Below are 15000 nucleotides of genomic sequence, written 5' to 3'. Positions count from 1 at the left end.
ATCGACACCAAGGTTTAGGATTACGATGTGACACATATATATATATATATTTATACACGCACACACACACATTAAAGGGCGCACATACACACAGAATCACATACAAGAGAGAGAATGAGAAATAGAACCAGCGATAGAAACAGCAAAAGTGTGATGAATTATAACCCCATTCCATCTTCATTATCTCATAGCCACGAGCCAATTAAAAATAATTATTATTTGTATTTGACATTTCAAGAAATTTACATAATATATATATAATACACCAAGAACACCGTGGGCCATGAACCCTGCTTTACACCTCTGTTGGGGAAAGCCAGAGGCGACCTTCAGGGGAGTCCCACCGGACTGCAGGGACAGCAGGTGTCCTCCAGTGTCCAACGCTGGGAACACTGGGATCCCATAGAATGAAATAAGCCTTCCAATTGGGAACGCCTTGAACGGGGGGCTTCAAAAGTGTGTCATTGGTGTGTTACTTCTGAGAAACTCAGGGGGAGCAATATCTGTTTCAGTTACAAGAGAGGAGGGACTATAGAGGGATATCTGTTTCTGTTACACCAGAGGAGGGACTATAGAGGGATATCTGTTTCAGTTACACCGAAGGGGAGAGGCCTATAGAGGGATATCTGTTTCAGTTACATGAGAGGAGGGACTATAGAGGGATATCTGTTTCTGTTACACCAGAGGAGGGACTATAGAGGGATATCTGTTTCAGTTACATGAGAGGAGGGACTATAGAGGGATATCTGTTTCAGTTACATGAGAGGAGGGACTATAGAGGGATATCTGTTTCTGTTACACCAGAGGAGGGACTATAGAGGGATATCTGTTTCAGTTACATGAGAGGAGGGACTATAGAGGGATATGTGTTTCAGTTACATGAGAGGAGGGATTATAGGAAGATATCTGTTTAGTTTACATGTTTTAATATTTTTTTGGTGAATTCTTCCTCAAGAAACTTCACTATATGCCTTCTTCTTGTCTTTGGGATTCTTCTTGTCTTTGGGATTCTTGTTCCGGGGACTGGCGTGTATGCCCTCAAAGGAAGTTCGACATCGGAAAAAATGCATTGCGCTAGCCGCTGCAATCTCTGAGTCTCTCTACCAGCCTTCAACGAGTGATAACTCTGTACTCCTCCACGATTGACTGACGCTTAGCCATGTGTACTGTGTTCTCCTCCAGGATTGGCTGAGTAAGTTCGGCTACCTCCCGCCCCCGGACCCTGTTACTGGCCAGCTGCAGACCAAGGAGGCCTTGAGCACTGCAATCAAGGCCATGCAAAAGTTCGGAGGGTTGACGGAGACCGGAGTCTTAGGTAGGGTGTGTGTGTGTGTCTGTGTGTGTGTGTGGGGGGGGTCTTCATAATAGGCTTGGGTACTTAACTTAAAATTAAGAAGATGATGAGTCTCGATTCATTATAATCTTCATGATAGTAATTGAATAATGACTAATAGTAGCCATCTGCCAATCACCCTGTTTCCGCTGATGAAATAAATATTCATAGGGAAAGGTTATTGTACTATGGTACTTTACTCTACTACTATACTCTATTTTATTATATTCCACTATTACTATACTCTATAACTATAATCTATTATATTATAATTTATGCTCCCACTGTACTATAATACTGTATTCTATCATGTTTTACTCTACTACTGAACTCTACCATACTCTACCACTGTACCCTACTCTACTCCTGTACTACTCTATCCTACCACTGTACTGTACTCTATTCCTACTCTACTGTGTTCTCCTGTGTTCCAGACCAGGCCACGCTGGGCCTGATGCAGACTCCCAGATGTTCTCTACCAGATGTGTCGGAGCCAGAGGAGACAACGGGCCGTCGGAGACGCAGCCTCACGCCCCCAAACAAATGGACCAAGAGACACCTGTCCTGGAGGTCAGAATACTACAATACTGCACTATATATATACTGTAATATAGTACTGAAATGCTAGACTATAATATAATACTATAATATAGTACTGAAATACTAGACACCTGTCCTGGAGGTCAGAAAACTACAATACTGCACTATATATATACTGTAATATCATACTGAAATACTAGACTATAATATAATATTATAATATAGTACTGAAATACTAGACACCTCTCCTGGAGGTCAGAATACTACAATACTGCACTATATATGCTATAATATAGTACTGAAATACTAGACTATAATTTGATACTATAATATAGTACTGAAATACTAGACACCTGTCCTGGAGGTCAGAATACTACAATACTGCACTATATATACTATATACTTTAATATAGTACTGAAATACTAGACACCTCTCCTGGAGGTCAGAATACTATAATACTATGCTATAGTACTGTAATACTATACACCTCGTCTGGATGTCAGAATACTATAATAATACTACACTCTACAATAATACTATGCTATTATACTACACTATAATACTTTGCTATAGTACTACACTACAATATTACACTATAATACTATACTATACACTTCTCCTGCCGATCACAGCCATGACATACTCATGGTTCTCCCACATTCTCAATAAACACTCCCTATAAAACGTACATAGTAGCGTATAGCATGTAGTATAGTTACATGACATAGTATCACACAGTACAGAGAGGCATGGCCCAATACCAACATAAGTGTTATCGCTATTCAACCCCATGTAAAGATATGGTAATGATAGAATGAGGACAGATGGTTAAAGTGATTCTAAAATCTCCGGCAATCGTCTGAATTATGACACACACAAATAAACAGAGAAGGAAACAAAGTAGATGACGTCCAAAAGCATGATGGATTTAATATCTGTACCAAGCGCATCTAAGAATAAGCGTGCTATAATTCAACAGTCCTCTGACCTTTCTAAACATCAGCGCTAGATTCAACCAAGCGAGGAATGGGTTCCCTTCAGAAAGGTAACAGCTCTCCTCATTAAAACACACACCATCTCATCATGTCCTGATCCAGCCCTAGTGAGTGGAAACCGTGAACCACATCTCCTTGTCTGTACGTTAAGAGATTCTGTGGCTGTGGGAGGTGTCTAGTCACAGGAGCTCTGTGCTACATGGATGTCTGGGTTCTCCTCTCTGTGTGTAGCCATCACGTCACTGGAGAGACGGTGCAGCAAATCGAGTTCCAAATTGGCAGACTTGGAGGGGTCATGGAAAAGAACTGGAGTGGATCGGCAGCAGGTGGCATCTCAATGTGGCGAGTGTGGAGCCTGCAGGCCGCTGAGGGGGAAGACTCTGTTCCTAGTAGGAGTGATGGGCCACAGCCTCATCGTTTTGATATGATATAGAGAACGCGTTGAGCTGGGTGTGTGATTATGTGTCGTGAGTTTCATGTTCATGACCGAGCACGAAGCGAGCCTCGCAAATGGGTGAATTATGACCAATCGCTGTACCGTTACGTCACCTGTTGTAACAGGAGAGTACCGACCTTGAGTTGAGGTGGTCGATGGTTCAGAGGGCCTAGACTACAGACGCACTAAAATCGCTTTGCTCCTCTGACCGGCCTTTGAGAATTATGAGAAAGTTCCTCGGTCAGAAAGTGCAGAATATCCATACTTCACAATGCAATGATTGAATCTAGGAACCAATAGGAGGCAGCCGTTTCCCTCGTTCCTCCCTGAGCAGCGAGGGGACATGAGATAAAGCCCGTCAGCGGCTGAGTATTCCGAAGTCGTAAAACAGTGCGACGGGCGATGCGTTGTGTACATGAGCCCCATTACAGTGTCAAAGATGAAATATTGGGCACGGGAGCTGCCAGATTGTCGTGTCACAGAAGAGGAATCGTGTGTGCGTCGCAATCGAGATTCCCGCTTCCAGTCGGGATGCTGGAGCCTGTTAGATTGCAGTGTCGTCATGGAAACGTGCACGTGGACTAGCTAGCGTCGACCGGGGCATTTCAAGTTGTCCACATCGTCGTCAGAGTGATTATTTCCTGAGACCGACATCCGTCTTTGCGACAGAGTGAAAGGCAGAGTACCAAGCCAGTCAGTTAGTCGATGGGGAAACCAACAGCTCTGCCAGGCCTTTTAGGTAGCAGCCAACCCCCCCCCCCCCCCCACAGACACATTTGCTTTGTATAAATAAATATAGTTCTTTTAAATGTATTCACCTTTCTCTTTATATTCATAATTTGAAATCCATCCAGCCCAAACCCTAATTTTTGGAAGTAGTGGTAGTTCTCCATTTCCAACCTGTGTGTGTGTGTGTGTGTGTGTGTGTGTGTGTGTGTGTGTGTGTGTGTGTGTGTGTGTGTGTGTGTGTGTGTGTGTGTGTGTGTGTGTGTGTGTGTGTGTGTGTGTGTGTGTGTGTGGTTAAAGTAGCCTTGGGCCTTTGATGTTGTGTCGTTCAGCTTGAAACACCAATTTTAGACATGAGTGCATGCATATTCACTCCATTGTCTTTACTCTTTAATCTCTCTCTGGCTCTGTCTACAATACTCTCTGTCTCTCTGTCTCTCTCTCTCTCTCTCTCTCCCTCTCTCACTTTCTCTCTCTGCCTTCACTCTCTCCTACTCTCTCCTACTCTCTCCCTCTGTCTCCTACTCTCTCTTTCTATCTCTCGCTCTCTCGCTCTCTCTACGCGCTCTATTTTTCTCTCTGTCTCTCTCATATGTGCATGCCACTCACCTTCTCCCTTCCTGTCAGTGCTCTGTGCCCTGGCTCAACTCCCCTCTGTGTTCTCAACAGCAGGCTCCGTACACGACGGCACGTCTGTCCGTCTGTATTGACAAAACATCAGGGGTCTCTCTGATTATGTTAGGAAACACGGAGCGACAGTAGTGTCAGTCATACTGTATTTAAAGTAGCAACCTCACAATACGATATAGGAGGGCTTTTCACTGCCTAAACACGATGCATTTTGATTCTGTAAGTATTGCAATCCGATATTTACGATTTATTTGTTAGATTTAGTATTATGGTGGTTTAACTTCTCATATGAATCTCTGTTTTCACCCCGTCCCTCATTTAAAGGACCTTTGTCAGTTAGTTTGTTATGAGCAATTTCAAAACCGACCCGATAGTGACATCACAAATGAGAATGTGTCATCACAGATGCATAACGGTTAGATAAGCCTGTAGCAGGCTGCCCAGTGGACTGGGCTACGCTGGACCCATACATCATGCATCTCGCCTTTTTAGGGATGTTGTTGCAGTGGAAATGTGCGGTTTGATATTGTGGTAAAACATTAATATCCTCTTCACCATCAATCCCTCCATGCTGTCGGAGAGACCTTTTAGTATTTTTTTGTACTTTGCGCCTACTTCATTTGGTATTTCAGGCACTTATTTTGTTGCATGTGTAGGGTGGTGTATTGTATTGACTGGGCATCAAAGCATGGTCGGCAAGTTAGCCGTAGTTTTACAACATTATCAAGAAGAAGCGCTCCGCGGACTGCTCCCTCCACCTCCTCCTCTCCCTCCTCCTCTCCCTCCACCTCCTCCTCTCCCTCCACCTCCTCCTCTCCCTCCTCCTCTCCCTCCTCCTCTCCCTCCACCTCCTCCTCTCCCTCCTCCTCTCCCTCCTCCTCCTCCTCTCCCTCCTCCTCCTCCTCTCCCTCCTCCTCCTCCTCCTCCTCTCCCTCCTCCTCTCCCTCCACCTCCTCCTCTCCCTCCCCCTCCTCCTCTCCCTCCTCCTCCTCCTCTCCCTCCTCCTCCTCCTCTCCCTCCTCCTCCTCCTCTCCCTCCACCTCCTCCTCTCCCTCCCCCTCCTCCTCTCCCTCCTCCTCCTCCTCTCCCTCCTCCTCCTCCTCTCCCTCCTCCTCTCCCTCTCCCTCCTCCTCCTCCTCTCCCTCCACCTCTCCCTCCTCCTCTCCCTCCTCCTCTCCCTCCTCCTCTCCCTCCACCTCCTCCTCTCCCTCCTCCTCTCCCTCCACCTCCTCCTCTCCCTCCTCCTCTCCCTCCTCCTCTCCCTCCACCTCTCCCTCCTCCTCTCCCTCCTCCTCTCCCTCCTCCTCCTCTCCCTCCACCTCCTCCTCTCCCTCCTCCTCTCCCTCCACCTCCTCCTCTCCCTCCTCCTCTCCCTCCACCTCTCCCTCCACCCCCTACACTCCCTCCTCCTCTCCCTCCACCTCTCCTTCGGATCCTTGCGACGACCAAAGCATCTATTTACCCTTCATCAACTTGACGGGGCTCGAGCTCTGCTGTGTTGTCAGAGCTCCAGCGTTCTGATAGATGCTTCGGCGGTATCCATGGTAACTTAGACGAGAATCTTAAGTGGTATGAAACTAAATGTATGTATCCTTCAAAGCAAAAGATAAAACACATGTTTATTTTAGCAGTAGGTCATTAAAAAATAAGTTTAAAAACCATAACAGGATAAAACGTTTTTAGCTGTTTTTGATGCTGAGCAAAAGTTATTTTGCCCGAATCAATGACTTGGTGCATAAGTTTCTGACAGGGAGCTATATTTATAGAGTAACAGTGGGAGGAGGAAAAAGGGGCGAGGAACTACTGTCTCCACTAAGATGGAGTGGGTTACTCTGCATGCAGCACACCTAGCTACATAGTTTTCACGCACACACACACAAACACACACACACACACACACACACACACACAAACACACACACACACACACACACACACACACACACACACACACACATACACACACACACACACACACACACACACACACACACACACACACACGCACGCACGCACGCACGCACACACACACACACACACACACACACACACACACACACACACACACACGCACGCACGCGCACACACACACACACACACACACACAATGCACTTCATTCAATTCACTACAGTTATTCCTATCATCAATCTTTGTCACCTTCTCTCAATGTCTCCCTTACCTACTCCCTTTATAACGCACATCCATACATCATCAAAACGCACACATTCCCACACACAGTCACACACGCACACACACACACACACAGACACACACGCACGCACGCACACACACACCCACACACACGCATGTGCCACGCACACACACACACACACACACACATATGTGCACCCTCACAAGCACAAACATTCAAAACCACACTTAAACATGGAACAAATCCAAACAGTTGTTTGGGTTTGTTCCATGGAATGCTTCTGATTTCACATCTGACCTGGTTGAGTTTGGTGGACAGAGTGATGATGAGTGGGCCTGTAGGGCTTTTAAGAAGGTGTTGGTTGGAAGACTTGGTTGCCAAAAAGTACTTCACATGCCATTTAGTAGAAATAAAATATTAAACGCTCCGTCTCGCTCTGTCTCGCTCTCCAAGCTCTCTATTGATTAATTACAGATCCCCACAGTGTGTACTTAGTGTGTCCATGGAGGGAGAGCACGCTGGCATCTTTTTCGCACGCACACACTCGCACACGCGTGCACGAGCATGCATGCATTCATGCACGCACACAGACTTCTCATGTGGAAATGAATGAAACAAGACAAAGTAGAGGGAGTTAAGAAGCTCGCTCTCTCGCTTTCTCTCCCCCTCTCTTGCTTGCGTTGAATCCCTCTCTCCCTCCCTCTGTCTTGCTCTCTCCCCTTCTCTTTCTCTCACTCTCCCTCTGTCATGCTCCCTTCCCTTCTTTTGCTCTCTCTCTTTCCCTCTCTTGCTCTCTTGCTCTCTCTCTCCCTCTGTTTCCCCCTCTCTCTCTCTCTCTCTCTCTCTCTCTCTCTCTCTCTCTCTCTCTCTCTCTCTCTCTCTCTCTCTCTCCCTCTCTCTCTCTCCCTCTGTCTTCCCCTCTCACCCCCTCTGTGTCTGTGTGTGTGTGTCTCCTCTCCCCCTCTTTCTGTGGTTCATCTGAAACAGGCTTGAAGTGGGCTTTACTTGGCTCATACGGCTGACTGTAAAATCATCCACTCCAATCTCTCCTCCCCTGACACTCGGCCTGCACCCAGCGAATTGAGTGAACCATTAAGACGGGCACCAACCTCTATATACCTCCAAGTCACTGTTAAGGAATTGGGGTAAAAACATGTATAAATCACATGTTAAAAACAGTTGGTTTTGTGACGTTTTCACAGGCCACCAACTTGACATATCTTTGAACCGACACGGACAGTACATTAACCAATAAAAGTACTCAGGTTCCAAACCTCACTAAAACCGCAAATAATAAAAAGAAAATCATGTAATCTCTATTTCTCGTCTATCATTATGGATGAGTCCGTAGTCTCGCGCGCCATCTTGGACAAGCTTTTGCGTGCCGCCTCCCGCACTCTCTACCATGGCCCGACCCCTCTTCTGAACCAAACGGAGATCCTCCGGTAGGAGCGAATGCGTTTCACACGGGTGATCTCTTGCTGTGTGCTATGTGTGGAAGGGCGAATCCGGCCAATGCCTGTTCCTGATCGGGCCAGTGATGGGGGTTTATGGGCGTCTACGGCTCTCCTCTGTCCTCTCTCACTTCTCCGCCATTCCATTCTCTTGTGTTCTTTAATTCCCTCCTTTCCTGGTCTGTCACCTCTTCTTCCTTACTTTCTTTCTTTCCGTCTTTCTTTGTTTGTTTTTTTTCCCTGTGTCTGAATGATTAGTCCGAGAGCTGGCAGAGATTGATTGATGATGATTGTCTAATTTAAAGTTGAGGTAATTGTGTGTGTGTGTGTGTGTGTGTGTGTGTGTGTGTGTGTGTGTGTGTGTGTGTGTGTGTGTGTGTGTGTGTGTGTGTGTGTGTGTGTGTGTGTGTGTGTGTGTGTGTGTGCGTGCGTGTGCATAAGCTTGTGCACGTGCCCCTGGCAGATTGCAAGTAATCATCCATCGAATGAAGAAGGAGGAGACACTGTGAGTCTCACCTGACTGGGTTAAATGGGGTGGGAAAGCAGAAGCCGTTCATGGCAGCTCTCAGTCTGAGGCTAACGACATTTAGGAGCTGAATGATTGTTTGTTTAAAAAAGGTAGAGAAGGAAAGAGACAGAGCCACAGGGATAAAAAGAGAGAGTGAAAGAGAGAGAAAGAGAGTGGGGGAGGGAGAAATAGAGAGAGAGAGAGAGAGAGAGAGAGAGAGAGAGAGAGAGAGAGAGAGAGAGAGAGAGAGAGAGAGAGAGAGAGAGAGAGAGAGAGAGAGAGAGAGAGAGAGAGAGAGAGAGAGAGAGAGAGAGAGAGAGAGAGAGAGAGAGAGAGAGAGAGAGAGAGAGAGAGAGAGACTCCACTAAGATAGATTGGGCTACTCTGAGAGGCAAAGGAGAGCGAGAGAGGGAGAGCCATGGAGAGGGACTACTGACCTCACTGAGATGGAATGGGCCACTCTGCATGTAGCCCAACTAAATACACAGTGAGACGCACACACACACACACACACACACACACACACACACACACACACACACACACACACACACACACACACACACAAACACGGTGAGAGAGGCTCAGGATTGGCAGTTAAAGATGTGGAGGAGTTTAAAGGACCCATAATTCACCACCAGATGTCATGTTAATTAGCCATTGCAAAAGCAATTTCAAATCAAACCATTTGTGACATCACATCTGGGAGTGCCCACTCAGATGAAGGACTGTCAGATCCGATCCAACCCCCCCCGCCCCCCCCCCCAGATGGTACAGTCACCTCCTTCCATGCCCCCATGTGATATCACAAAGGGACCGATCCTACAATGTCCTGTCATGTCTAATTAACCATGTGATGACACATGGAGGTAAGTGAAGGGAGACTTTAAGCGTTGGTTGATTTGGTATCGTGATGCAGTAAAAATGAATCTGTTCTTTGTTTGGAAAGTAAAGTAACTTTAGTTTTTTGGTTTGGCACGATCACATTAATTTCAACAGCTGCTACCATTTGGGGAACAATTGTGAACTTCTTTTCAATTGTAAAGAGCAAATAAATAACACACTGGCGCAGACCGGTCCAAGAAGGATTCAAGAATTTTTTTATTGTCTGTTTATCACATCCATTCTAAGAATCTTTTTAACTGTCTTTTTGTGCTGCAAAATTTGCAGTTGAGACAATGGCTTCGGTTTAGTTTCAATTCCCCAATTTCTTTTATAACTATTTATATAATTTTTTCACAGGCTACAGAACCCTCATCATATGTGTTAATTTTCGATTAGAATGTAAATTAAACAGAATGAGACAGAACCATTCATTACTTATTCACAATCACTAAATTCCAATGTTCTCATCCAATCAACGCCCTCGCTAAAAAGCACTTCCACCAAGACAAATACACAAAAACACACATACACACAGAACATAACACTCACACTCACACACACACACACACACACAAACATAACAAAACAGACACGCACACACACACGCACACACACACACACACACACACACACGCAAACACACACACACACACGCACACACACACACACACACACACACACACACACACACACACTCACACACATAACAAAACACGCACACACAGACGCATACAGACACACACAGACACTCACAATCACACACACACACACAGACAGAACAAAACATTGGCAAACACACATCTTTAACCTATGTCGACATTTAAATGCTTGGCTCTAAAGGTGCGGCCACACCAGACGCGTATCTCGCGTACTTCGCGTATAAAATCGCCATTTTTTCCATAGGGAACCATTGGTTTACGCGCGTATTACGCGTTTCACGCGTATAAGCAACATTTTACGCGCGTAACGCGCATATGAGGCGCGTATATTTACGCGCTATACGCGCGTATATCGCGTAGATTTCAAGAGTTCAAAAAATTGAACTTTTTACGCTCATACGCATGACGATTAGCCGCGTTGCCCAATCAGCTTTGAGCTTGACCCGACGTCACTGGCAGAGAGTAGTGTGCTTGGACAGAAGCATACGGCCGACATCTTTCTTTATTCTGTGTGGAAATAGTAACATAGTTACGCCATTAAATGCTTTTATGGAAACATTTCTAGCGAGAAATGTGCATTTTACTTTCATAATGTTCGCTCGGTGAATGTGAAGGATGTTTGGTTTGATAGTTATGACGAAGAGGGAACGCTCCGTTCACTTGCATGGACAGAGTCTCTGGTTACTAAGCAACCTCAACGTCTTGGCGGACTATATATCTGCTGATCAACACTACGAATGCTGGAAACACACCAGACACACCATGTGAAGTTATTTAACCCGATTATTGTTATTTATATCCGAGATTATTTAATCTAACCCGATCTAAACTCTATCACCCAAACACGGCGGCGTTTGGGTTTCCTACCTCGGACTCCAGCGCAGCCACGGCCGACAACTTTCTTTATTCTGGGTGGAAATAGTAACATAGTTACGCCATTAAATGCTTTTATGGAAACATTTTTAGCGAGAAATGTGCATTTTACTTTCATAATGTTCGCTCGGTGAATGTGAAGGATGTTTGGTTTGATAGTTATGACGAAGAGGGAACGCTCCGTTCACTTGCATGGACAGAGTCTCTGGTTAAGCAACCTCAACGTCTTGGCGGACTATATATCTGCTGATCAACACTACGAATGCTGGAAACACACCAGACACACCATGTGAAGTTATTTAACCCGATTATTGTTATTTATATCCGAGATTATTTAATCTTACCCGATCTAAACTCTATCAACCAAACACGGCGGCGTTTGGGTTTCCTACCTCGGACTCCAGCGCAGCAACGGCCGACAACTTTCTTTATTCTGGGTGGAAATAGTAACATAGTTACGCCATTAAATGCGTTTATGGAAACATTTTTAGCGAGAAATGTGCATTTTACTTTCGTAATGTTCGCTCGGTGAATGTGAAGGATGTTTGGTTTGATAGTTATGACGAAGAGGGAACGCTCCGTTCACTTGCATGGACATGGACTCATCTAGGCGAGTGACGTAGGCGCGTATGGCGCGTATGCGACCATTTTTGACACAAAATGGTCAAGCAACATTTTACGCGCGTATCTCGCGTAAAAATTACGCGAGATACGCGTCTGGTGTGGCCGCACAGTTTTAATGACTGTTTCCTCTGTGTGAGGAGGCTTCAAGCGAGGAACAATGAAATTGTGAGTTTCTACTCACCTATTGAGCAAAACTATTTTCATACCATGGGTAGTGTTGCTCTTTTTTACATATCATTTGATTTCACTTTTTGATCCACTTCCTCAGTTCTGTCCATCTGTCTGTCTCTCTCGCTGCTTCTTTTTTTCTGTCTGTCTGTCTGTCTGTCTGTCTGTCTGTCTCTCTCTCTCTCTCTCTCTCTCTCTCTCTCTCTCTCTCTCTCTCTCTCTCTCTCTCTCTCTCTCTCTCTCTCTCTCTCTCTCTCTCTCTCTCTCTCTTTCTCTTTCTCTTTCTCTTTCTCTCTCTTCTCTCCCTCTCTCTCTCTCTCTGCTTCTTTTTTTCTGTCTCTCTCTCTCTCTCTCTCTCTCTCTCTCTCTCTCTCTCTCTCTCTCTCTCTCTCTCTCTCTCTCTCTCTCTCTCTCTCTCTCTCTCTCTCTCTCTCTCTCTCTCTCTCTCTCTCTCTCTCTCTCTTTCTCTCTCTTTCTCTCTCTCTCTAATAATAGTACCATGTATAGATGGTGATACACATCCGGTAATCTTCAGTCTAGTAATACATCTGGTATCATTGATTGCTGAGTGTGTGTGTGTGTGTGTGTGTCTGCCTGTGTGTGTATGCGCACGTGCTGAACAATATAATGAGAGGAATAATGAGACACAAAAGACGAATCCAGAATAAAAAGAGCTGGCTGTGTTGTTCTGGTGTGAGAAGCTTGCAGGGTTTAAGCCCTAGGGCTGCGTCTCCACACCATCAATTTCTCGTTTAAAATCTACGGATAGTTTTTTCATGCATTCTGTTGTCTTTTCACTAGTCTACTGACATTCATTCTTGAAACAAAAGCGAAAGTGTTTGAAAAATATTTCAATAATTCCGAGACAGAGCGTGAAAGAGGGAGAGACGCCGAAAAAAGAGAATAAGTCAGAGAAAGACAGAGATATATAGAGAGAGAGGGGCAGCCAGACTAACACACACACACAAACACACACACACACACACACAAAGACGCACAGACACACAGACACACACACAAACACACACACACAAAGACACACACACACACACACACACACACACACACACACACACACACACACACACACACACACACACAAAGACACAAAGACACACAGACACACACACAGACACACAAACACACATATACACAGACACACAAGAGTGTGGTGGCCCAGCCTTGACCAAAACACAAATGTTGGTGTGTGCACTTGCATACATGTGTATGTGTGATGCTGGTGGAGTCAGGACACATTGTTTGTTGTCAAATAAGCCTTGGCTGCTGATTGTCCAGGGGGATTTAGATGGTATTCCCTGGCTATTGTGCCTTTGACGGCAGGTCGTGTGCACCTGGCCATGAAATGGAAAAGTTGATCGACTGAAGGCAAAGATGCAAGGGTGTGGGGGGGGGGGGGGGGGGTATGCAAACACGATATCGAATTATCATGCATGAGTCGGCCGCTCCACTCATTCTATCTTGTCAACCTATCTGTCGTTTGGACTCATTAAACACTTCTCCACGATTGAACCTCTCATGTCCCCTCCCCCCCCCCCCCTTGCTGAACATCATAATTGTACAGCTCCTATCACCTCCTACATTCTGCCGGTGCTGTTATTGATTTTTCAGTGTTTACCTCTGGCTCCTCCTCGCTTACCTTGCATTCAGACCGCAAGGGATTTGGTCGCTGAGGATAGGCCAGTGACCGACCCGGTCTGACTGGGGCGTGTGTCTGAGTTTTTTCAAAGCTATGGAGAGACTGAGAGTGTGAGGGGGTGCAGGTTGGGAGTATATCAGGAGTCACTTGGTTTAATGTTGTGCCTTACCTGGAATACCCTCAGTGCATCCTTCAAAATGTATATTTATCCCGACTGCCATCAGTGCCCTGAAGCTCCGGCATGACTAGCTCTCTCTTCTTGATGTCATCATTATCACGATACACATGTTAAAGCTACGGTTTTACAGAGAGTTTTTAATGCATTCTTATTAAATTGTCATTGTTATTATTGTCAACGTTTCCCCTTTTTGCCCCATGAAATTGATCCCTCTATTTGTCTCTGTCTGTGTTTACTCTGGCACATCGCCCGCACACGAGGCATAATATAAGCAATCATCATGTCTTTAACTCCAAGGTTCAATCGCGAGGAAACAGCGCACGAGGAAGAATGCGCCATCTGCACTGCAATTAGCGTCAACATTGTTGCATAAAATGGAAATCTGCTCAACTGTTTCCTCGCTCTGGCGTCTGAATGCTTTGGCACCCCGTTTATCCTTTTGTCCTCTACGGTATTCCTGCTCTTAGTCCTCGGCCCCGAAAAATACTTGATACCCAATATGAACACTTCTACACAATATGCGCAAACTTCACTACATTGCCTGCCTTTATCTGGTTTATGATGCTTCAAAATGTGGTTATCCTTAAAGTTTCCCACCAAGTCTTAATTAATTCAGAGAACAAAGAAAAACGGAGAAGCTCAATTGAGCCGTGGGTGGAGGACTTTTATTCCGGAGACACTTGTCAGTCAGGGAAAACAGTGATGTCATGCCGGGAGAGAGTTTCTAATAAGTTTGAAGCAAAGTGAAGGCTGCAGTGAAAGTTAACCAAGCGCATTATTTGAGGGAAAGTAAGATATTTCATAGTAAAAGTAGCTTCCTCAGCTGTCTATCTCAACCAGTATTCAGGCAGTGGTTCCGTACCCTTGCCTGAATACTATAATATAAGTTAAAAGCAGAACCTGAGAACCTGGTGTGTTGTCGATGAAGGCATACCTTGAGCCATATGGGCTTTGAAGGTACATAGGATAAAAAAAGGTTGGAAAACACTAGGCTACTGTCTGTGTGTCTCATCTCCCATGGTGTAAATCATCCTTGGGTCTGTGCGTCCTCATTCAAGGAATGCTCCGATGTGGAACTCCAAAGTGAGGATTCTATTGGAACCTGGAAGATGAAAATAGAACAACAAACCTTTCCATCCTTGTAGAGCCACTCATGCCAGTTCAAGTTCAATTGATATTT

At 45.4% G+C, this 15000-nt stretch overlaps 1 protein-coding gene across 1 annotated transcript in view; it reads left to right on the top strand.

The window, feature by feature from the left end:
• The window catches only part of LOC115542738 (matrix metalloproteinase-17), a 55200-nt gene that overhangs the window by 19701 nt on the left and 20499 nt on the right, over positions 1-15000 (top strand). Inside the window, exons 2-3 of the mRNA XM_030355137.1 lie at positions 1183-1315; positions 1768-1903. Of these exons, the coding sequence (XP_030210997.1) occupies positions 1183-1315; positions 1768-1903 (269 nt within the window). The remainder of the gene's footprint in view (positions 1-1182; positions 1316-1767; positions 1904-15000) is intronic.

Source organism: Gadus morhua, chromosome 4, assembly GCF_902167405.1.
Source record: "Gadus morhua chromosome 4, gadMor3.0, whole genome shotgun sequence".
NCBI lineage: Eukaryota > Metazoa > Chordata > Actinopteri > Gadiformes > Gadidae > Gadus > Gadus morhua.
This window is presented reverse-complemented; position numbering and strand designations above follow the sequence as displayed.